This window comes from Odocoileus virginianus, chromosome 7 (genome assembly GCF_023699985.2).
Source record: "Odocoileus virginianus isolate 20LAN1187 ecotype Illinois chromosome 7, Ovbor_1.2, whole genome shotgun sequence".
In the NCBI taxonomy this organism is placed as follows: Eukaryota; Metazoa; Chordata; class Mammalia; order Artiodactyla; family Cervidae; genus Odocoileus; species Odocoileus virginianus.
This window is the reverse complement of record NC_069680.1, coordinates 8791268-8816426: the sequence shown is the minus strand read 5'-3', so window position 1 is coordinate 8816426 and position 25159 is coordinate 8791268. Positions and strand designations below refer to the sequence as shown.

Genomic DNA, 25159 nt, shown 5'->3' with positions numbered 1-25159 from the left:
TTTGTGACCCCACAGACTACAGCATGCCAGGCCTGGTGCTAATATAACCCTAGATTCTGCTGGCATGCTCTATTTCCTAGCTTGTCACCTTCTGACTGCAACATATGGTCAACGGAAATCTTGAGGTCTGACCGGTTAAAAAACAACAAAAGGGAGGGGATATATATGTACCTATGGCTGACTCATGTTGAGGTTTGACAGAAAACAACAAAAGTCTGTAAAGCAATTATCCCTCAATTAAAAAACAAATAAATTTTTAAAAAACAGTAACAAAAACAACAAACAAACAAAAACTCTCAAACTTTGGTGGGCCAAACGAGTGAATGACATTAGTATATACTTAAGCAGTGGTCCATCAATCATTTTATTAAAGGGGTCAATCTCCTGTCTTAGAAAAATGTAGGAGAAAGATGGTGCCAATTTCCCATCTTCAAACATGGGATTGATTCTCTGTCTTTATCTCTCTCTTCTGAATCTCTCCATCTTTCTTTTCCATCCTTCATGTCCTCTATCCTTCTCTATCTTTTTACAGAGCAATAATCTTTAGTTAACTGTAGAATGGTGGTCAGAATCCATGAAAATGCCTCTAGGACCACACCATCTGGTTCTTTGTCCATGAAGATTTAAGCAAAGATAAAGTCAACTTACTTTCACCAGAGCCCGCTTGATCACATTGGCAATATCTTGCCTCCACTCTGGAATGTCAGGATTGTGATAATCCAGATTAGGAGAGAAAGACAAGAGCTGGGACTGGAAGTATTCTGCAAGGAGAGACCATGTGTGAGTGAGGCTGAGAGAGGATGTAATAAGGTGGGGAGACCCCACCACCTTTGTGCTTCTGGAAAAGGGCTTCTATGTGGCCTCATCTCAATTCTGTCTTTTCAGCCTGTCTCTTGGCTTCTAAATGAAGTGGGATTTGGTGACTGGAAGTCACCTACTGGAAGTAGGTTTGTGTTCCTACCATTTTTTTTTTTTGTTTTTAAAATCTTAAGAATTTCTTCCTGTAAATAAACATCCAAAATGCAAGATAATTGTGAAACTTGAGGAAAAGGAGACTTTTGCTGCTACAGGTAGTATCATGCAGAGGCAACAATAAAGCATTAATAAACTGAGCTAGATTAGAATGGAGGTTTTTCTTGTGTTTCCCTTTGTTCCATCGATACTGCTAGAAACTGCCTCAGGGGGTTAGAAAATAGGTCAAAATGCTGTATCTAAGCTGTGGGTAACATTTGGTTTCTTGATCTGATTGGTAGATACACAGGTCTGTCCATTTTGTGGTAATTCATGAAGCCAAAACACGATCTGTGTACTTCTCTGTATTTTAATTTTTTAATTGAAGTATGGTTGATTTACAATGTTGTGCTCATTTATGCTATCCAGCAAAGTGACCCAGTTTTATACATATGGTACACTCTTTTGTATATTCTTTTCCATTAGGGTTTATCCTAGGAGACTAGATATAGTTCCCTATGCTATACAGTAGGACCTTATTGTCTATCCCTTCAAAGTGTAATAGTTTACATCTACAACCCCAAACTCCCAGTTGCACTCGAATAAAAATGTTTAAAGTCTTCCAGGTGCCCAAAGAGAGAGCCTGAACCTCAAGTTTGCAGAGTTCTAGGAAAAGGCACTCATCTGGGGTGAAGTGGAAGATATAAACTGAGTCAAAGGATCACATACCTAAGTATAACTTTCTAGAAAACCCTGTTTTCTAGGGTTTCTTCTAGGCTTTTTTTTTTTTTTTCTATAAGTGGCTGTTTTTAGGGCCTGAGGGAGGTTCAATGAATGGTGGTAGAAGCACAGTTTGATTGAAAATTCGTTTAATAATTAAGAATGGTCCTCCAGGGTTGAGAACAGGATGGTGATTCTGTTTACCACTCTCCTGCCTTGTTTTATCCTTATATGCTTAGCCTTATTCTTATCCTTTGCAGCCAAAGATGTTAGAGTCTCCAACAACGAACAAAACACATAGGTTATGTATAGTTCATCTCAGTACCTAGGCTATGAGTTCCTCAAGAGCAGGTACTGTAACTCCTCCAGCTTTTGAAATCACTGGTTCACACCTCACAAAGAATGGATGCTACGTGTGTGTTACAGATACCTTGGCGGTTCAACAGATCAAGATGCTTCGATGATAGTCTTTTTGGCTCAGCATCTCTTCCACTTATGATTTATCCCTTTCTAATGAGACCATCAGGTTGTGATGCAGACATATCATGGAAGACAAACAATGCTTATCTGTAGCCACTTCTCTAACAATCTCAGTATCTACTCAAGGACAAGGAACGAAGTACCTTTAGATACCTTTTGTGGACCTACATAATTTTCCCATGGCCTGGGCAATTTCCAAAGCAGTCAGTGAATAACACTAGGGTGTCTGGAGGGGATCACTGGGCAGAAAGGGGCACCACAGGGCCTACCGTGAACAGCGATATCTTTTGTGTCCTGGATGAGGGCATTTCCAGCAGCCACCTGGACAGTGATGGTATTTGTTCCCTCTGCTAGGAATGTGAAGGAAATGCTGCTGTCCAAGGTGATGAGGGGCTAAAGGAGAGAAGCAGAAACACTTACTCAGTCCTTTATGGGAATATCAGATTCCCTCCTTTCCTGTAAATCAGACTGTCACCAATCTGCATCGCATTTGCATATCCCCAAGGGATCCTAACTTGAAGAAGAAGAAAAAAAAATTGCAAAGCTTTCTAAGTTATATAGCTAGTATCCAGGAAGCATATTAATATACTTGAAGTGCACTGTAAAATGCTAATTCTAAGAGATGAAGATAAGACTGGGCACCATGGATTTTGCCCATCATTCTGTTACTTCTCCTGGGGCAAAATAGAAGCACCTTTTGTAATCTATTCCTGGTGACTCTGGGAATAAGTGATCACTTTCCCTTTTCCTCTAACATTTTGTGTGATTTATATTTTTATCATGTATTCCATTGGGCTGTAAGATTTTTTCAGAGAGGTGACCATATTTTATTTATTTCTGAATCACCTACCTGCCTTTGGCATGTTGTCTTACATCTAGCAGAATCCATATGTAAGTTGTATATACATATTATTGACATTTTGTTTTATCATACCTGTGTTTTCCATTGCAAGGCATTTCTAACAATTTAAATAAGTTGGGAAATAGATAAACATACAAATCTGTGCTCACTTTTTAATCTTTTTTCTTTTTCTGTTTTCTTTCCCTGATCATAACAGATAGGGACTTGCCAAAGATAGAGAGAAAGATAAAAAGCATATGCTTTCCCTTAGAAATTAGGATCTCAGTAGAAGCAAGGGCTTATTAGAGAGAAGAGAATGCAGATTCTGAGATTAAAGGGCCATTATTCAGTGGTTATCCTGAGGCCCATGTCCTCTCAAGCTATCTGGTGTTTGCAAGGTAAGGCACTCTAGTAGGAGGCTTTTCTAAGGCAGCTCATGAATAGATGTCACAAGTGCAGATGAGCAGACCCCATCTCCTCTCTGTGGGTTAGGATGACAATAGGATAGAGCAATGATGTCACCAGTTGTGAGGATGCACAGACTTGCCTTTTAAGAAGGTGGATATCAGCCAGTGTTCACAAGCACATCTGTGTACCTAGATGCTGCAGAGGCTGAGAGATGAAGCATTCAGATTACAGCATCCCTTCTGCAAGACTGAAATCCCTTTCTAGCTCAGAATTTTCACCTGGGCCTCTGAAGCAATAATTTGATTTCTTGGCTTTAAAATTCTATTCTCTATTTTATGGCCAAGCTGATGGCTAGAGTCAGACAGGATTAGACATTGCCCTAAGTTTGCTGACACCCTTTCTTCTCTGCTAAGTGGAAGGAAGTGAGTGTGGAAAGAGTTATACTCTTTTTTATTAACTAAGGGTAAACCCAGAGTCCAAGCATGCTGCCTCATACTTATGGTTCTGTGATGATATGCACAAGGATGTGAACTCATTAATTAAACGACAAATGAGGTACAAGTAGATTCTGTGATGGACATCAACTCCAACAGACCAGTGGTGGCTGTTTAGCGTCCTGTGTTGAGAAGTCAAGTCAGGCTTAACATGGCAATATTTGCCACGGACATGGAATAAAGGAAAACTGTGTGCCACGGAGTTGCCATCATTGGTGTAACAAGAACAGAGACTTGAAACCCTGGCTCTGTCACTATTTTAATGAATGACTTTGGGGAAAGTCTGTCCCCACTGTGGGCCTTAGCTCAAAGTTGTAAGGACTTATTCAGCAATAAGAACACACAGAATGGCTTTCAGCTAATTTTTCAGTTCCTACTAGTCAACCCGTTAGGGCTTGACTGTCAGAATACCTTCAACTGTTTCATTACCTTAGTCGTATTCTTTGGAAGGAAAATGAAACACATCTGTATATCCAACAGAATGACAAAAGTTTCTTTAAAAATAATAACAAATATTGTTGAGGATGTCGAGCAACTAGAATTCTCATACATTTTTGATGGGATGTACAATGGTGCAACTATGTAGGAACAAGTTCACTTTTATGAGAAATTGTAATAATTTTTCCAAGGTAATTATGCTATTTTATATTTATGGCTCAGCAATTGAAGCCTGGGAAATTTAGTCAAGATAAAAGAAAACATGTATCCACAAACAGAAGAAAATGCCCATAGCAATTACATTCATAGTAGCCAAAAACTGATACGAACCTAGAAGAATTTATCAATAGGAAAATGAACAAGCCAAAGTACATGCATTCAACAAAATAAAAAAACAAATATTGATATACATAACAGTGGATGAGTCCCAAGACCATAAGAAATTAAAGAAACCTTATATAAAAGAATTCATATGGTATGAACATCAAGTTCTATTAATAGAAAAGATAGATCTAATTCAAGATGGGAAAAAACAGTGATTGGTTCTGTGGTTTGGGGTGGGAATTTACTGAGAACGGGTATGGAGAACTTTTGGAAGCAATGCTAATAATATATATCTTGATAGGAGTTTAGGTTATAGGTATGTATATTTGTCAGAAGTCAGGAAGTACAGACTTCAGATCTGTCCATTTCATGATTGATACATTTCATACTTCCATGGGGGAAAAAATGTAAATAAGTAAAGAACTCTAGCGAATGATTTGTAGCCTGAAGCATTTAGGATAAAGCATATAGGTGTCTGAAATTTACTCTGAAATGAATTTTAAAAAGTTAAGATCAGTTGATGGCTGGATAGAAGGATGGACAGATAAACAGACATGATAAAACAAGCAGAGTAGATGTTAATGATAGACTATATGTACTCAGTCGCGCAATCATGTCCGACTCTTTGCGACCCTATGGACTGAAGTCCACCAAGCTTCTCTGTCCATGGGAATTCTCCAGGCAAGAATACTGGAGTGGGTTGCCATGCCCTCCTCCAATGACAGACTACAGGTGGTGGGTATATGGATACTCAACATAAAATTACTTCAATTATAATTTGTGTTCAAAGTTTTTAATAATAAAATGTTGGGAGAGAAACAAAACAGCAAAGGAATAACTGATGTGTTTTTATTTTTTCTTGCTTCCATAAATTGCTCTCTCTGACCATAACTATATCGCATCATCCTTCTGTTTTGGTTACTGCCCTCAGCTATCTCTAATCTCTTCCTACCTCTCACCATCAGGATCCTTTCTCCCCTAATGGTGGTCTCTTCAAGGAATCTGGCTACCCACTCCAGTATTCTGGCCTGGAGTATTCCATGGACTGTATAGTCCATGGGGTCACAAAGGGTCAGACACGACTGAGCGACTTTCACTTTTTTTTTTTTTTCAAGGAATCTGCACTACTTCCACATCATCTTCAGCACTCAGGGGTCTACGTGGCCCCCACTCTTCTTTCTCTGCACACTCTTCCTGTCTTAGACTTAGGTGACTGGGCTAGGCAACCTGAAAGGAGACGGATTCCTCCCGTTCCAGCAGATCTGACTTTCTCTCCTCTGGCTGCCTTCCTAGCAGATCCAGGAACCAAGCAAGGAAATGCCAGCTGAGGTGGGAGGGAGCATGCCATTCCACCAGCCAGTCAGGGCTCTGAGCCACAGCAAACTGTGTTAAATGAGCACACTTGGCCTCCAGGGTAGTAGACCATAGGCGTCCACGCTAGAGAGATGGCAGAAGCTAATTTTGTTTTTCAAATTGCTTTTGTTTTTCATCAGCTATTATGGCATCATGGCTGATTTCACCTCCCTTGCAAAGCTGTAACACTCCACGGAATTCTTGAGTTCTTCACTGGCCACCCATGTCTAGTGCACAACGCTAAATTAAATCAAGTATTTTAATGTTCATTTACTAAATCTATTAGGCAAGCAGACACATTTATTAAGCCAGACCTCTGTTAATCCCAGCAAATTGGCCTTTTAGAGCCCACAAATCCAACACGCAGCCAATTGACTTCTCTGTGTTTTGTCTAAGTTGCACGGACAGCCCATGGCAAGGCTCTTGGCCTGCGTAGGTTGTGGGTTACATCCCCGCCCACAAAGAGTCCCTCATGTGCAACAGGTCACATACTATCCAGTAAGTCCAGCAAGACATCAGCAAAGCTCTTGAGCGACTACATAGTTAAAAGATATCCACCTGAATAATAGATTCAGGGGCTTCAAGGAAATGTGTGGATGCAGCCTACACCATTTTCCCAAACACAGTAAATCAACATAGAATATTATAAAATGTCCACAGTTTAAATGTATACCTTGATAAAAACTTGCCATTCCCAAATTAGACAGAATATGCAATCACTATGCTTATCTCCCCTAAAAGTTTCAGCAGATTCCACAATAACAAGTGCATGTGTGTTCAGTTGCTTCACTCAAGTCCGACTTTGTGCAATTCTATGGACTGCAGCTGGCCAGGCTCCTCTGTCCATGGGATTCCCCCAAAGAAGAATTCTGGAGTGGGTTGTCATGCCCTCCTCCATGGGATCTTTCCAACCCAGGAATCAAACCCACTTTTCTTAAGTCTCCTGCACTGGCAGGTGGGTTCTTTACCACTAAGCCACATGGAAAGCCTGCCATCTTACAATATCCTGTTCTAAATCTGAATTCCTATGACAAAATAAAATGTATTCATTTATGTCATTTAAAGCCATTTGTCACCTATCCTCTCCAATTTCAGTTGTTATGCAATTTATCCCAAATGAATCCCACTTTGGTAGAATCAATCTACACAGAATAAAAACACACCCAAAGCCTTACCACTGCATACAAATCCCTTCCTTTCTGCCCCAATTTGACTGCTCCTTCAATGCCAGCTTAGGACTAGCTCCATCCACGACTTGCTCTAAGACCAAGAAGCCCTGCATCCATCACTCCCTAAGCTGCTTGGCTGGGCAAATAAAGTTATATTCCTATTACCATAGCTTATAGTGTCTATTCTTGGATGTTAACCTCATATTCTCAAATAGATTGTGTCTTAAGGGGAACAAATGAAATTTATACTGTTTTTGTGTTCCTCATAACAGCTAGCACAAAATACAAGTTCTTGAGAAAGATTCATGGAACTACTGATATAATTTCACATCTGCTAATAGGTTTGCAGGTATACAGGCCTACAGTTGGATTTTAGGAACACTTGATCTCTTCCATTTATGTATACATCATCTACTTGATCACCAATAACTGTGTGTGTATTCATCGTTCCTTATCAGAAATGTAATTTCCTTGAAGGCAGAGACAAAGCGCTCTTCTATTCCTAAGGGGACCAAACAGAGAGTTGACTATAAATGTTTGGGGGGGAGTCAACTGATTCTTTTTTAATAAAATTTTATTTATTTATTTACTTGGCCTGTACCAGGTCTTAGTTGTGGCATGTGAACTCTTAGTTGTACATGAGGGATCTAGTTTCCCAACCAGGGATTGAACCCAGGTTCTCTGCATTGGGAAAGAGGAGTCTTAGCCACTGAACCACCAGGGAAGACCCTCAACTGATTCTTACTGGGAGATTGACTTAATTCAACCACTGGGGTGAAACTGTCCAATTTACCTGATCACAACACACAGCTATACACACACAAGCCAATTTCTCTTTCATCAGTGATATTCTGATGACTAAATACAATAATGTATATAAAGACAATAGTAGAAATAAATGCTCAAAATTAATATTAGCTCCTTTCACATATCAGTTTGTTTATCAAGGGCAGCCAAATAGCTTGACCTTCACCAAGCACCCAAAGAAACTCATTTGCCAGGAAAATTCTCACTGGATCAACTTTTCAGCACTCTGGCCACCTTAATGTGTTTCCGTCTTAATGCTGGCAAAAGCACTGAAAATATACCTTTTTTAACTAGGCAGAATAACCATGCTCAGAGGTGGGAGAGAAATCCGGGAACCATGTCAGATTTGCCCCCCAAGAGGTATATCCCATTGATACAAAGGATAAGCACAACAGTGACTGATATATTCAAGTGCTTAGATATGTTCTAAGCACTTAAGTACCTTTCCTTATTAATCTTCAAAGCACTACTAGAATATAGTCTCTGCTAGCCTTACTCTGCATTACAATGAACAAAACTGAGGCACAGAGAAATTACCTGATTTGATCAAAGACACAGAACAAAGAACCTGTATCGGGACCCCAAGCCAGGCATGTCTCATTTCAATACCACTCTGTTTGAATGCCTCTAATGTACTCTCATTCTCTTGATTCTTTGGAAACAAAAAACCAAGCAGCAGGGTCTTTGATATCTAAGTATTTTTACAACACTTTATGCTCATTATAGATGGAATTCCTAACCAAAGGAATACTTCAGCTCATCGCCATTGAAAAAAAAACTATAATGGCATTCTGCAATTTAAAAATTTCCCCCTCATAATATGGCACAATATAAATTAGACAGAGAGGTAGATAATTTCAAATAATAACTCAGTGATGTTCATGGATTAGATGTTATTATCCTTGACTTAGAGAAAAGTACACTGAGCTTCAAACTAATGCAGATGATTATCTGAGCAATAGAAACGACTCTCCAATCACACTGTCCACTTTTCCATTGATCAAATGTTTATTAGACACTGTCTGTTATTTCAGGTCATAGAATCAACACACAAAGAAAAAAACTGGTGCCACAGAGAAGCACTGTCCTCAGTTTCTTGTGGGAAGTTGTGTAAATCATCGTGTTTATATGGCCAAGCACTGCCCTCTACACAGTCATCTCCCTGGATGAACTCCACCAGGTGAACATGTTCTCCATGTTCTCCACCAGGTGAATAGACACTATGAGAAAAGAAAGAACCCCCTGGCTGGACAGCCCAAACCTCACATCCTCTGAGGTGAAACGGACTTAAAATCCTTCGCTTTCAGATGTTCTCCTCCCAGAACACTTTTTCTCTCACCGTGTTTATGTCTGCTAGTGTTTGAAGCAGAAGTTTAGGGTCTATGCACTCTTGGGCTTCCCTTGTGACTCAGCTGGTAAAGAATCTGCCTGCAATTTGGGAGACCTGGGTTCAATCCCTGGGTGGGGAAGATCCCCTGGAGAAGGGAATGGCAACCCACTCCAGTATTCTGGCCTGGAGAATTCCATGGACTGTATAGTCCATGGGTTGCAAAGAGTCAGACATGACTATCTTTTACTTCACGTCACTTTGTGAGCTCCCAGAAACAAACTGAGTGAAGCAAAGAAAGCATCCTGGGGCTGGGAACAGTACTGGTATAGATGGGAGTGAGGACACCTGGGTTCTGGCTTAAGAGTGAACCAGATGTTTGCCCTTAGAATGCTCATCTCACATAGGGAGCTTCAAGACTCTAATGTACCAAATGGGCATCTTATTAACTAACCTCCTTACCTATTGTCCCAGTGAACAATAACAGCAGAAATGCAAAAGCATCATAGCCTATACTAAGAAATTAAAAGTACACAGCACAAATGATACAAACAGAAAATTATCCTTGGGGTCTTATAAATCTAATTGTCTTTTATCAACCCATCCTAACTGCCATTTTTTTTATAAGCACCCCCCGCAAAAAAAAGAGCATCATTTAGTGAGTACCAAATCTATGTGACGGACAGGGAGGCCTGGCGTGCTCTGATTCATGGGGTCACAAAGAGTCAGACATGACTGAGCGACTGAACTGAACTGAATTTATGCCAGGGAAACACAGATTATTTGACTTGGTTTTCACAAAAATCAAGATGACATAGGCATTAGTCTCTCAGTTTGCAGTTGAGTGCATTAAATGTTAGGTTGAACCACTTGATCAAGCTCACACAAACAACATGCAGCAGTGCTAGAAACCTAACCCTTTTATCTCTGAACCCTCAATGGATATTCTCTCCCCCATATAATCAGTTCAGTCACTCAGTCCTGTCCTAATCTTTCTGACCCAATGGACCGCAGCACGCCAGGCTTTCCTGTCCATCACCAACTCCCAAGAGTTTACTCAAACTCATGTCCATTGAGTCGGTGATGCCATCCAACCATCTCATCCTCTGTTGTCTCCTTCTCCTTCTGCCTTCAACCTTTCCCAGAATCAGGGTCTTTTCCAATGAGTCACTTCCTCACATCAGGTGGCCAAAGTACTGGAGTTTCAGCTTCAACATCAGTCCTTCCAATGAATATTCAGGACTGATTTCCTTTAGGATGAACTGGTTGGATCTCATTGCTGTCCAAGGAACTCTCAAGAGTCTTCTCCAACACCACAGATCAAAAGTATCAATTCTTTGGCACTCAGCTTTCTTTATAGTCCAACTCTCACATCCATACATGACTACTGGAAAAACCATAGCTTTTATTGATGGACCTTTGTTGGCAAAGTAATGTCTCTGCTTTTTAAGATGCTATCTCGGTTGGTCATAACTTTTCTTCCAAGGAGCAAGTGTCTTTTAATTTCATGGCTGCAGTCACCATCCGCAGTGATTTTGGAGCCCCCAAAAGTAAACTTCCTCACTATTTCCATTGTTTCCGCTCCTATTTGCCATGAAGTGATGGGACCGGATGACATGATCTTAGCTTTCTGAATGTTGAGTTTTAAGCCAACCTTTTCACTCTCCTCTTTCACTTTCATCAAGAGGCTTTTTAGTTCTTTCCCTTCTGCCATAAGGGTGGTGTCATCTGTGTATCTGAGCTTATTGATATTTCTCCCAGCAATCTTGATTCCAGCTTGTGCTTTATCCAGCTCGGCATTTCGCATGATAGACTCTGCATATAAGTTAAATAAGCAGGGTGACAATATACACCCTTGACGTACCCCTTTCCCTATTTGGAACCAGTCTGTTGTTCCATGTCCAGTTCTAACTGCTGCTTCCTGACCTGCATACAAACTTCTCAGGAGACAGGTAAGGGGTCTGGTATTTCCATCTATTGAAAAATTTTCCAAGTTTGTTGTGATCTGCATAGCCTAGGCTTTAGAGTAGTCAATAAAGCAAAAGTAGATGTTTTTCTGGAATTCTCTTGCTTTTTCGATTATCTTAGTTTTCTTACTAAGCACCATTATATGGTGCTTCATTTTACTTAGCACCATATAATGCTGCCTCCCTAAACAAAAGCAGGACTCACAATACTGTAAATCAACTCTACTTCAGTAAAAAACACTTTTTTACTTTAAAATAAGAGCAGGAATGAATCATATCCTACTCTTATCATGCAAGAGCTGAAGTTCTCTTTGTTCATCTTGAACAAACAAACAAAACTGGCATTGTTCCATTCCTTTTTAAAAAGAATTATTACATGGCAACTGAGTATTTTTTTGTACAGTTCTGTGTATTCTTGCCACCTCTTCTTAATATCTTCTGCTTCTGTTAGGTCCATACCATTTCTGTCCTTTATTGTGCCCATCTTTTCATGAAATGTTCCTTTGGTATCTCTAATTTTCTTGAAGAGATTTCTAGTCTTTCTCATTCTATTTCTTTCCTCTGTTTCTTTGCATTGATCATTGAGAAAGGCTTTCTTATCTCTCCTTGCTATTGTTTGGAACTCTGCATTCAAATGGGTATATCTTTCCTTTCCTCCTTGCCTTTAGCTTCTCTTCTTTTCACAGCTACTTGTAAGGCCTTCTCAGAAAACCGTTTTGCCTTTGTGCACCTTATTGACTATGCCAAAGCCTTTGACTGTGTGGATCACAACAAATTGTGGAAAATTTTTAAAGAGATGGGAATACCAGACCACCTGACCTGCCTCCTGAGAAATTTGCATGCAGGTCAAGAAGCAACAGTTAGAACTGGACATGGAACCACAGACTTGTATTGGGAAAGGAGTACGTCAAGGCTGTATGCTGTCACCCTGCTTATTTAGGAGAAATGCTGGACTGGATGAAGCACAAGCTGGAATCAAGATTTTCAGGAGTAATATCAATAACCTCAGATATGCAGATGACACCACCCTTATGGCAGAAAGTGAAAATGAACTAAAGAACTTCTTGATGAAAGTGAAAGAGGTGAGTGAAAAAGTTGGCTTAAAGCTCAACATTCAGAAAACTAAGATCATGGCATCCAGTCATATCACTTCATGGTAAATACATGGAGAAACAGTGGAAACAGTGACAGACTTTATTTTTGGGGGCTCCAAAATCACTGCAGATGGTGACTGCAGCCATGAAATTAAAAGACACTTGCTCCTTGGAAGAAAAGCTGTGACCAACTTAGCCAGCATATTAAAAAGCAGAGACATTACGTTGCCAACAAAGGTCCATCTAGTCAAAGCTATGGTTTTTCTAGTAGTCATGTATGGATGTGAGAGTTGGACTATAAAGAAAGCTGAGTGCTGGAGAACTGATAATTTTTAACTGTAGTGTTGGAGAAGACTCTTGAGAGTACCTTGGATTGTAAGGAGATCCAACCAGTTCATCCTAAAGGAAATCAGTCCTGAATATTCATTGGAAGGACTGATGTTGAAGCTGAAACTCCAATACTTTGGCCACCTGATGTGAAGAACTGACTCATTTGAAAAGACCTTGGTGCTGGGAAAGATTGAAGGCAGGAGGAGAAGGGGATGACAGAGGATGAGATGGTTGGATGGCATCACTGACTCAATGGACATGAGTTTGAGTAAACTCTGGAAGTTGGCAATGTACAGGGAGGCCTGGGGTGCTGCAGTCTATGGGGTCACAAAGTCAGACACAACTGAGTGACTGAACTGAACTGAAGTGACTTTCTCGATGTGTGAGTGTGTCTTAGTTGCTCAGTCATGTTCAACTCTTTGTGACCCATGGACTGTAACCTCCAGGTTCCTCTCTCCATGGGATTCTCCAGGCAAGAATGCTGGAATGTGTTTTCATGCCCTTCTCCAGGGGATTTTCCCAACCCAGGGATTGAACCCCGGTCACCTGCATTGTAGGCAGATTATTTACCATTAAATGACTTTCCGGATGTTATACACCTAATGAGTAGAAAGGCTAGGATTAAAAAAAAAAAAACAGAGCAAAATGAATATTAGAAAAATTGGTCAGAGGAGCGAGAACAACCAGGTTTGTATAATCTTTTCTTTCTTAGGATTATTTGAAGTTCTCTTGTTATAGCAATGAACTTGGTGTGGGAAGGTATGTCATATTCATTGCCATGGATTCCAAGCTTATCTGTTATTGCCCACATCCCCCTGTGATCTCAGCATCAAACAGAAGTTAGAACATGGGAACATCTAAGCAGATACCAATCAGAAAGGGTCAAATCTAAGCAGATACTAGTTGATAAGGGCCAAACCTTTGTACTATTGCCGAACCACCAGAAATACGTAAGAGTACCCAGTTGGCTGGGCCACACAACTGCACTGATGTTGACCTCCTTATTTCTTATGGCAACAAATGGAACTCGGAGATGAACATGCTCCACAGGACCTAAGGGAACAAGGAAAACAATGTCAGTGTTCCTATTCCTGAAATAAACAAAAGCTCACCTTCCCAGATTCTTTATCTTTACCATTACCTATAATAAAACAACAATCGCAAACTCACAGATGTTGAGATGTGTGTGTATGTGTGTGTGTATGTGCTTGAAATGAAGCACTGCACACAAGAGGGAACTCAATTCGGGCTTCAGATTGAGTGACATCTGAACTTAACTTCCATCTGACGATCCCAACCACAAATGCTTATGAACCTCAAATCTAAGGACAAAGCTAGCTTACTGGACACTTAGCCAAAAAATAGGAAGATAAAGAGCGATCTCTTGCATGTCTGCTGATTAGCCTGTATTGTGATTGGGGGTCAGTGCATTGTATGGAGGCCTCTGCCATTATCCTCAATTGTTAATTGGCTCCATCTTGTTCAACAATCGGCCATTGTGCCTGTCATCTGCAGCACTCATTGGGTGTCACTCAGAAGCTGGCAGGGCTGTGTTATAAAAAGGAAAAAGCCTGTCTCCTTAAATTGAAGAGAAATAAATGCCAGGTTCCCAAATAATAATAATTTTAAAAGCTGTTTGCCAAAAGGTGACCAAACTCTTCTTTTTTGCTCCTCAGAAAACTGATGTAAGCAGTCTCCAGCTCTAAACTAGCAAGTAAGAGAATAGATTGGAATCCATTCTATGCATAATAAGTGAGAATTTTAATTTAATTCATTTTCAAAATAATATGAGAGGAGGAAAACACTGAAGAAAAATGTTAATGAGTCAGCACTGCATTTGTGGGGCAGATATGTTATTTTTTTTAACTCCGTGGGATTTTCTCCCCAGCCCTTACCCCTTTCTTTTTCGTTTTCTTTTTTCCCTGCACACTTCCTTTCCTCCCTTTGCTCCCTTACTCCACTTTTCCCTTTCTTACATCCTTTCTACTTCACCAGATCCAACTAAAATGTTCTGGTTATCTGCCCACACTTTGCTGAAACACATTTTCTAGTTTCTAACATGATAATGTTGAAGAGCTAAAGTAACTAAAGGTCACACAGCTGTAGCAAGGACATCTCTTTATCCTCGGGACCTTGAGTTCTTCTCATGGGTGGGGCATTTTCCAGGCCACCAGGCCTTCACTAATGACATCCTTGGTTATTTTGGAGATGGCTCAGTTTAAAGGGCAGAAAGCAGAAAGATACTTTTTACTTCTGCTCCTATTTAATTTTAGCTGTATGACCTTTTCTTCTATTTTACAGAAAGTGAAAGTGAAGTCGCTCAGTCGTGTCCGACTCTTTGCGACCCCATGGACTGTAGCCTACCAGGCTCCTCTGTCCATGGAATTTCCCAGGCAAGAGTACTGGAGTGGGTTGCCATTTCCTTCTCCAGGGGATCTTCACGACCCAGGGATCGAACCCAGGTCTCCCGCATTGTAGGCAGACGCTTTACCGTCTGAGCAACAGGCTGTTACACGGTCCTTTGCCTTCCTTACAGAAATCAGAACATATGAAGGTGATCTGGGGATATTAAAAGTATCATATAGCTAATTATGGGCTGACACTATTTCCACCACCACCACTGCCACCACACTATCATGGCTCCTGTTTATCACCGGGTTAAAGTCTCTCTTACAAGAGTGGGCATTATTGTGAATCTCATTCATACTTCCTGTGTCATAGGTAAATTTATATCGGGAGAAAAGGTGTTTGGATAGGGACTGAGATCAGATGAGGAGGTCGGCCAGACCTGCTCTCCACTGTCCAGATGGTATTTTTCTGAACAATCAACAAAGTATGCAAGAATCTGTGTATCTACAGTGTGGAAACACTCTCTGCTTGCAGCTCTCTCAGCTGACCCCAGGCATACAGCATTTTAAGATTTCTTCCAACAAATAATTTCAAACCTGTCACTTCAGATATACGTTTGGCTAAAGGCTTAATTATTTTCAATTAGTAAGTCTGTTTAATTATTTTTGTATGGTTTGATTGTGGGCTAGAATTTAAAAAAATACAGGTGTGAGAAAATACTGGCTACTTTTCATTTCTTCACTCAATTTTAGGAGTTCATCTGGTTAAACTCTCTTTGCTGTTTGTGTTTTATTGATCTTTGTGGAAGAGAATATGGCAATGGGAAGGGTTCCCTGACCAGGCCATGTCCTCGGAAGGAGATGAGAAACCTGGGTCTTACTTTAACACCTCTGAGTTCTTCTTCATGCCCACATTCAGATTTCTCACTCTCCCTGTGATAGAAATAGAGTCCCTTCATCCTCAAGGTCAATGCTTCTATTTTGTTTTTTAATTGAAGTATAGTTGATTTACAGTATTGCATTAGTTTCAGGTGTAAGCAAAGTGATTTAGTTATACATACATACATACCTACATACATACATACATTCTTTTTTCTATTCTAGGTTATTATAAGATATTGAATAGTTCCCTGTGTTGTACAGTAAATCCTTGTTGCTTATTTATCTTATATACAGAAGTGTGCATATGTTATCACATACTTCTAATTTACCCCCACCCTATTCCCCTTTGGTAAACATAAGTTTGTTTTCTATGTCTGTGAATCTGTTTCTGTCTTGTAAATAAGTTCATTTGAACTATTTTTTAGATAACGCTCCTATTCTTAGCACTCTCCTTCAAAATGTGCAGAGCCCATCCTGTGGGCCAGCTTATGAGAAACCTGCACTTTTTCGACATTGCTATGATTCGCAGCACTAGACAGGCTTCTCGGTTTTCTGTTACGCAGACATCTCCACTCATCTAAGACTTACATTGTTGGGTATTTTGATGCCCTCAAATATAAAATGAGACCTCCTTCCCTCTACTGTGTCAGTCTCTCAGTCTTATTTGACTCCTTGTGACCTTATGGACTGTAGCCTGCCAGGCTCCTCTGCCCATGGAATCTTCCAGGCAAGAATACTGGAGTGGGGTGCCAATTCCTATTTCAGAAGATCTTCCCAATCAAAGGATTGAACCTGCGTCTCTTACGTTTTCTGCATTGCCAGGTGAGTTCTTTACCACTAGCGTCACCTGGGAAGTCCTCTTCTCACTAAATTCATGCCAAACACAAAAGGGGTGAAGCTTCCATGAATTAGAACACCATCAAGCACAGCCGCATATATGCTAGTTTCAGGACAAGTACTTTGGGGTAAACATAATCTCAAGGAACAACACTAAACAGCATTTTAGAGCAAGAACCTGAGCCAGAAACTCCAGGCTTCAACCTACAGATAAACCATGGATTGGAGAGAAGAGAGCTGGGAAGATTCAGAAGGGAATACAGGAAACTCCTAAAATCCTCACTGTCAAAGAGTGTTCTTTTTAATAAAAATCTAATAATCTGTGTGAGATTGGTTATTATGGGTGGCTAACAGCTACTTTTGTTAGCTAATGGCCCAAGGTGAGGACAAGAGCAGTTTCCACTATAACAACTGTCTGATAAATGCAGCCATGATTGATTTGGAGGGAATTATGAGCACAATAAAAGTTTCAAGGAACATTTCCTCCTTCATGCCCCACAATATAAACCTGTTCCTTGTTGTTGTTTTTTTTTTGCCACTGAAGTACACTGGTCTTTGTGCCCAGCAGACAAGGTCCACTCTTGGGAGAATTAGGAACATGGGTGGGGCAGGTCTTTGGAACAGAGGAAAGTAAATTTGTTTTTAAAAAAGACCTATGTGTAAGACTGGCCCTTTTCTGGCACAAGGGAAATTGGCTCTGAGAGTGTTTCCAGTCAACAGCTAGCTGATAGGACTGGTTCACTCTGCCTAGAATTTTTTTTTTTTTAAGCAATAATATGGTTTATTCTAGGGCTTCCCTGGTGGTTCACATGGTCAAGAATCTGCCTGCAATCCAGGAGACCTGGGTTTGATCCCCGGGTCAGGAAGATCCCCTGGAGAAGGAAATGGCTGCCCATACCAGTATTTTTGCTGGAGAATTCTGTGGAGAGAGGAGCTGGTAGACTACGGTCCATGGAGCGGCAAAGAGTCAGATATGACTGAGAGACTAAGCGCACACGCATACATGTTTATTCTGAAATAAGTATTTTCCTCAGGAAGTCTGGAAATTTTGTGCACTAGGCAGAGGGTGGCTATCTGATCAGTCCTCAGTAGAAGCCACGGCCACTGAGCTTGCAGTGAGCTTTTCTGGTAAACAGCCCTTCACACACGTTGCTCTAACTCATTGCTGGAGGAATTATGCATGTTCTGTGGGACTCCACGGGAGACGACTCTTGGAAATTTGCACTTTGCTTCCTACAGGCTTTGTCCCACAGGCCTTTTCTCTTCGTTGATCTCGCTCTGCTGATAAGTGTAATGAATCAAAGTCTGAAGTATGGCTATATGCTGAGACTTGCAAGTCCTTCCAGCAAATCACTAAATCTGGGAGAGGATGTCTTAGGGACCCTGACACATACACATAATCCAATTTGATTCTCAGAGCCTCACCATAATCTAAATATTATAGGAGAGGGATCACAAGTCTGTAAAGACTAAGAAAGTTGGCAGATATTAAACATTTCACAAAAGGATATGATCAGTATTCAAATACAGGTCTTTTTGGCTCTAAACTTGGCTTGTAAACACCCTGCACACAACCCACCTGGGTTTCTGACTTGGTGCTGCTGGCACAGAAATATTATAGATGGTGTGGTGTGATTATCACCACTGGGCGATTGATGGCCCATTTCTAGCAGTGCTTCCCATCCCTCACCGGAATGTAAACTCTGCAAGGGTGGAGCCATCTTTCTATTACTGTCCCCAGTATCTAGCAATATATTAAGAACTCAACAAATAGTCACTGAATAAATTAGTGGATGACTGGATGTGTTATTTGTAATTCCTATTTACTACTGTTGCAGGAGACGTATGGAGCAAGGTGCCGGTTAGAATTAAGCGATTTTAAAACTGAAGTTCAGAAGATTCAGAGAAGAAAGCATCTATCCCATGGTCCAGTAGCTCGGTATCCTTAAGGATACATCATCCAGGTCTTTCTCCATGCACTTCCCTCATCGCTGCTGGTCCTTATACTATTAGTGTAGCCAGAATGCTAGGAGACCAGCTAGGTCACTGTTTGCCAGGGACCTTTTAAGTGTAGGTTGTTTATATTTTTACTGAGTTGTTAATAGAAAAAGTGTCTCTTATGTTCACCTAGGTTCTTTTAAAGCGTTTAATTTTTACCGTACGTAGCACGTATGAGTGTGTGTACTCAATCGCTCAGTCATGTCTGAAACTTTGAGAGCCCATGGACTGCAGTCCGCCAGCCTCCTCTGTCCATGGGATTATTCTGGCAAGAACACTGGAGTTTTGTTGCAATTTCCCCCTCCAGGTGATCTTCCCAACCCAGGGACTGAAACTGCATCTCCTGTGACTCCTCCACTGGCGGGCAGATTCTTGACCACTGAGCCACCTGAGAAGACCATCAGATATAGCATAGCCTCTATGCTATTGTGGGGTATATAAGTAAAAACTAGCGTAGTCCTTAGACCCATGATTATCACTATAAAGTACAGGAAACCAATAACAGTCCCAAAACAACATTTCCTTAACCCAACATTTTAAATTTATTTATTTCAATTTATCTAAGTCAAGTTCCAGGATATCAAAGACACAGAATACACCCAGGACTAACACACTACTTTGGAACTTCAACTGCTTGGTTTGTTCCCTGGTGACTCAGAGAGTAAAGAATCTGCCTGTGATGTGGGAGACTGGGGCTCAATCCCTGGGTTGGGAAGATCCCTTGAAGAAAGAAATGGCTACCCATTCCAGCATTCTTGCCTGGAAAATTCCATGGACAGAGAGCCTGATGGGCTACAGTCCCTGGGGTAACAAAGAGTCAGATACGACTGAGCGACTAACACTTTCACTTTTCAAGCAACACAACAACCATGAAACAAATTCTAGGACAACAAAACTGTTGGGGAGTTCTTAGAATTATTTACATCTGGGATAAACTTGAGGTAACCTTGGGTATAAGAATTAAGTTATTTTATATGTTCAGTTCTACATTTAAAACAATTTGGGCATGTGTTTCTTTAATCCTTCTTTGGCTCTTTCAACGGCGAGAACAATTTACTTTGATTTGTGCCGCCTTCACTCAGAGTAGCTTGAAAATGAGCCTGTGGCTGTGATCCAGAGGACTTCTCTCTTGCTCTATTTTAGCAGCCTCCAATGCAAGGGACTTTTACCTGAATATGTGTTTGCATGTGCACACTTACATCAGAACAGTGTGGAGCTGAAAAGGAGAGACTAGGTGGTAACATTTTCCAAACTTTCAAAATAGCCTGTCTACTTTAGCATCATGAAGCGCCAACATGGATGAACTCACATCTGTCATTTGTGGTAGTAGTCATACCAATTCCAGCTCAGCGAGGGATCTCAGGAAGTCTGGACAGAAGAAGTAGTCAACCGGGAGCAGAGGGGTGGCTCAAGCTACTTACAAACCACGTGCAGGAAGAGGACCGCTGTATCTGAGCCTAGGCTGTTCTCCGCATAGGCCGTCACCTGGAAGATGCCTGCACTCTTGTACACATGCTTGATGCCGTCTTCAATGGGACTGAAATTAGCGTAGGACACTGCAATCCCGTCCCCAAAGTCAAGCTGGATGTTTGTCCTTTGGAGATCACCCTGCAAAGGGGAATAGCAGCTGGCCTGGGCCCATTTGCATGGTCCAGCCCGACTCCTCTCTGATGCTTGGTCCTCTGCCTTCGGCATCACCCCTTGAGGCCTGAATCTCCCCCAAACACCCTCCTGAAACACTCTCAACACAATCATCAGACTCCTATCTGATAGCTACTGAGCACTGCAAACAGGTACTGTGGGTCTATTGCCCTTGTATGCCCAAACTCAGGTAGCATAATGTGGCTGCTATTAGCAATTACAGAGAAGGTGGAGCCTCTGTGAAGCTCTGAAGTGGGGAAGCCAAGAGCAGCCGTCGCTCTCTCATACACATTAATTGTTCCTCTCTTGTTTCATGGTAATAATAATAGTAACAGTAACAGCTAACACTGATAAAGCTTCTTTTCAGTCCCAAGCAATTAGTCCCCTCATAACTTTAAAATGTAGAAAGTATTACTGTTCCCATTTTAGAAATGAGGACAAAAATAAAGGAATCAGGCCAAAGTCTCTGTAGCCAATAGTGGAAGAGCCAGGTTTTGAACCCAAGTAGTCTGGTGTCAGTACTCTCAACCATCATGCTATTATTAAAATTTTCCTACTTTTTAGTATTTATCATTATGTTCCAAGCATTATGCTAATCACTTAACGCATATTATACAATACCACCTTCAAAATAACTCTGTGAGATAGGATGATTATCTCCATTCTACAGATAAATACTGCATAGCAGCTGAAAATATACCTGTGCTCTGTTGATCTTGGGTTTCCCTAAACTTGCCTAAGCCCCCTCTTCCCTGAAGCATTTTTTGACCATCTCAGCTCACAGGTATTTCTGCCTTGAGGGATGCCAAGAGCCACCTAGGTCCACCGGAGGTGGTGATGTCAGTGGTTTAGTTGAGTGCGTCTTACCATCATCCCAAGTTGATCCTTCGCTTCCTAAGAGCTGATACTGAACCCCACCCTTTCTTGTACTTCATTGTACTTCTGTACATTGTACTTCATCCCACTAGATTGGGCTGACACTTTGGATAAATTCAACTGAACCTAACCATAAGATAAGGGTCCTAGATGAAAAAGAAGAATCAAGTTTCTCTGCCTATTTACAAAGATTGTTGATGGAGAAGAAAAAAGAGAAATACATCATTTTGGAATGATGAGCCAATTCTCCTGCCCAGTGAATGTGGATTCATCACAGTTTCACTGTCTCTTCCCCCGTGGCAACTCAGATGTGAGTAAAATATTGATAGGTGCTACCTTGCCCCCAACACAATGTCAACTACCCTTGAGTTTATGAATATAAATTAAAGTGGAAATGAACTGAAGGCAATTCAAATGGATAAGATCATGGCTCTTCACATCCATTCAAGAGAAGGTTTTAATAGAGCTGATCCTGGAAACTCCCTAGTGGGAATGTGATAATGACCTCCTCTGAATATTAAAGTTATTTAATTTAAGCACCCAGTGTGGATGAAGGCTAAAGAATCTGCCATCCCAGGATAAGGAGCCCTCACTGTCCTGTCCAGTGTGGGCCAGACTTTAAAGATCTCTAAAGTATTCACAGCTGGGGGGTGAGGGGGTGGAGAAACACTCCTGGCCTGCTTTGGTCTCTTTCCAAGATCTCAAGAGCACACAGTCATTTGCATTTAAATATAGATGGCTTTGTAAATCAGGCAAACTTCCTTGCCCCAGCGCCTCAGCAAGGAGTGCCTGAAAATTTCCCTGGTTTGGAAACAGATGAAACAGCTCATATAGGAAGCAAAAACGCATACAGCAGAGCTATTCTATCCAGAATGAATGAATACAGTCTGGTTTTGCTCCCCAGACTGCAAATGACCTAAAAAGTGAACTAATGGAGCAGGCAGCTGATGGAAAGTCAACTCATATGACATTCTTTAGAAAAATAAGTTTAGAGGATGGGGATCACCCTCCCCCATCCTTACACTCATACTTTCAAGACTCTCTAGAAGTCTTGTGGGCTTTTCTAATTAGTGGGGTTAAGGGTAAATGAAAAAAATAAGGATCCTGGAACAAACAGGAAAAATGTGAATTCCATTCTGGCAATGTTTATAGTATACAGTCTAACGATAATTAAGAGTCCTTCAACGCTGCAAGCCCTAAAGGGGTACCTCAAAGAATATATTCAGATCTGCACCTGCTCAGAGACAAGGGGACCCCCTTTGGCCTAGGTCTGTATTGTGGGATGAAGGGAACTGGGTCGCTAAACATCCCAAGCCCTCTTTTACCCCTTCCATCTTATCACACAACTGTTGCTTCTCACCATTGACTTTGATTTAAAGATTAGTGGGAACACAAGATCTTTCTTCTCTTCCCATCTGGATGTGGGAAATGACCCGTTTGTGAGTTCTGACCTCGGAGGCCCAGGAGGGGCTCCCCTACCTCCTCCATGAGGATGATGAAGGTTGCATTGTGTCCCTGCTCCGCCACCAGGCGCCCATCGGTCGTCACCACGTGGAGGCCATGAGGGGCTTTTCCAGGGCACATCTGGGCCTTGGCGGTGTACTTCTCCCTCAGGCCGTCTGTGCAGTTGTTGGACACTATTCGCCGGTACCTAAAGGGTATTGATCATCGTCAGTGGTGTGGTTTATCACATGTATGTGTGCTCGTGTGAAGCATGTATGGTAGAGTGTGCAAGAAAGCAAGAGTGAGACAGAGATTCCACACAGTTGCACCTGACATCTGAGTCCCAGAGAAGACAGCCATTTAGGAAGCTAAACAAATGCTGAGAAGCCGCTATCCCTTCATCTCAGGAAGAGCAGCTCTTTAAATACTATTATCGATCCTACCTGGTGAACCACGGATCAGATCAGTGTCTAAACCAGCCAAGAAAAATCAATATCTGACTCACACACGAGGCAGGAGGTGGCAGACCCACTGGTCTAGGGAAACAAGAAAGCAGGTTCTTCTCCCTGTGAGGGAGACACTTGTTCCTATCTCCCTGAGGCCAGAAAGCAGCGAGAAGATCAGCCTTCTTCTAACTCTGATTCCTCAGGAAGCCTCTTCCTGTCTTCCCTTGACCCCCAGGACACCATCGCATCCCCTAACACCTACCAGTTCTTACTCTGGAGCCACTGGACTCTTTTATAGCAGATTTTCTCTCCTTGCTAATATTTCATTTCCCATTCATCGCTAATACCAGACCAGAAGCACAAGTGTGAAACCCCTGTTTGATCCTGCTGTGGTAAAACTGTCTCAGAGAAGAAGCCGGCATGGGAAAATCTCCCCATAGACAGTGACCTTCTAAGAGAAGAGCATCTTTGGGCATGGTGATAACGTGTCATCTCTTTTGACCGCTGACCCAAGCACGTGAAGCCAAGGCGAGAGCTTGCCCACAGCCCTGACCTGCATGACGGACTTTATTTCCAGGCATATCACTATCTGTAAAGCTGCATAAAATCAATGTTCTGGTAAAACCACGGAAAATAAATGCAGACACCACTACCACCTTCATCGTCATCATCACATCACATCTTCTTTCACTCTGTGTGTCAGGAGTAATTAACCAGTCTAACCATGTTGCCTTCTTCTGGTGGCCTTGAAAGCAAACTTCTATATGAATGATATTGGTCCTCCACTGTACCTGATATCGTGTCTCTCCCTGACCCCCACATACTGCTGAACTACTAGCCCAACAGCTTCATCAGGAGATCTCAAGAGGATGTCAAGCAAATGTTATATGTAGTTACTGCTAATGTGAACTTATAATATATCCTCTTATAGACACATATTATTTTAATTGTCAACTGAGTTTACAGCCAGTCCAGAGCTGCCGTGTCTAATATGCTCATCACTTTTCACCTGTGGCTACTCAGCACTTAAAATGTGGTTAGTGGTGCTCGTTGAAATGATCAGAATGTATAGTTAAATAAAATATATTATTAAATTAATTTCACTTAAAAATATTTTTCAGTGTGGATATTAGAAATTTTTAAGTTATATATGTGGCTCATAGTAGAGTTCTTTCAATCAGTACTGGTCTATATAATCAAATGTTTGTAATCTATAGCTTCTTGTTGACCTTTATTCATTTAGAATATCCTGAGCTTTACCTGTGATAGACATTTTGGAGGATGTCACATCTTAATGTACACTTCATATCATCCACTCTTGCTCTTTAACTATGGCCAGCTGGTGGATGATTTGTAATAGAAGCCAACATTTAAATAACCTAGAGGTATGTGTAGGCATTTTTAGAGAATCTTAAAAAAAAAAAAAAAAAGTAGTTTTTCCCTTTTATCTTGATTTGTTTGTTTGGCTGTCAGTGGTTTTGGCACATGGAACTTGCTTAAAATTGGGTCCACATATCACATGATCATACCAGAGGCCCTAATGCAATTACCTTCTTGTTATGTCCAGGTGTGCTCTGGCTGAGCCCTGGCCTAGCTGGTCATATATACCTGTTACATTTCTCTTCCTCAAACTTCAGAGCACTTTATTCTCCAGCACCTCGTGTCTTTAAATTTCTCTCTGCAGGATCTGTAGTTTGAGTGACTTAACTCCTAAAACAGTCATCTACAATAAAATTACATCAACAGTGCTTAAACCTCAGCTCAGATCCCAAGAATAGCTCCTTAAGAACCAAATATTGGCTAAAATATTGTATACTTCTCAGAGTATCTCAGACTACCTGATACATCTCTTCCATCATGTTTTTTCTTCTCTCTAGACATCAGTTATGCAGGTAGTACTCTGGCCACTATTTTACAAACAGGTAAAGTAAAAATACTGAGATGGTGAGTAACTTGTGTGAGACGTTAGAAGATCCATCCACTGG

The 25159-nt window shown here is 41.2% G+C and overlaps 1 protein-coding gene across 1 annotated transcript in view; it reads right to left on the bottom strand.

Moving 5' to 3' along the window:
- SORCS3 (sortilin related VPS10 domain containing receptor 3) overlaps nt 1-25159 on the bottom strand; it is a 605369-nt gene that overhangs the window by 18549 nt on the left and 561661 nt on the right. Inside the window, exons 18-22 of the mRNA XM_070470143.1 lie at nt 22765-22936; nt 20190-20376; nt 13623-13756; nt 2421-2544; nt 649-761 (exon numbers count right to left, since the gene is read on the bottom strand). Of these exons, the coding sequence (XP_070326244.1) occupies nt 649-761; nt 2421-2544; nt 13623-13756; nt 20190-20376; nt 22765-22936 (730 nt within the window). The remainder of the gene's footprint in view (nt 1-648; nt 762-2420; nt 2545-13622; nt 13757-20189; nt 20377-22764; nt 22937-25159) is intronic.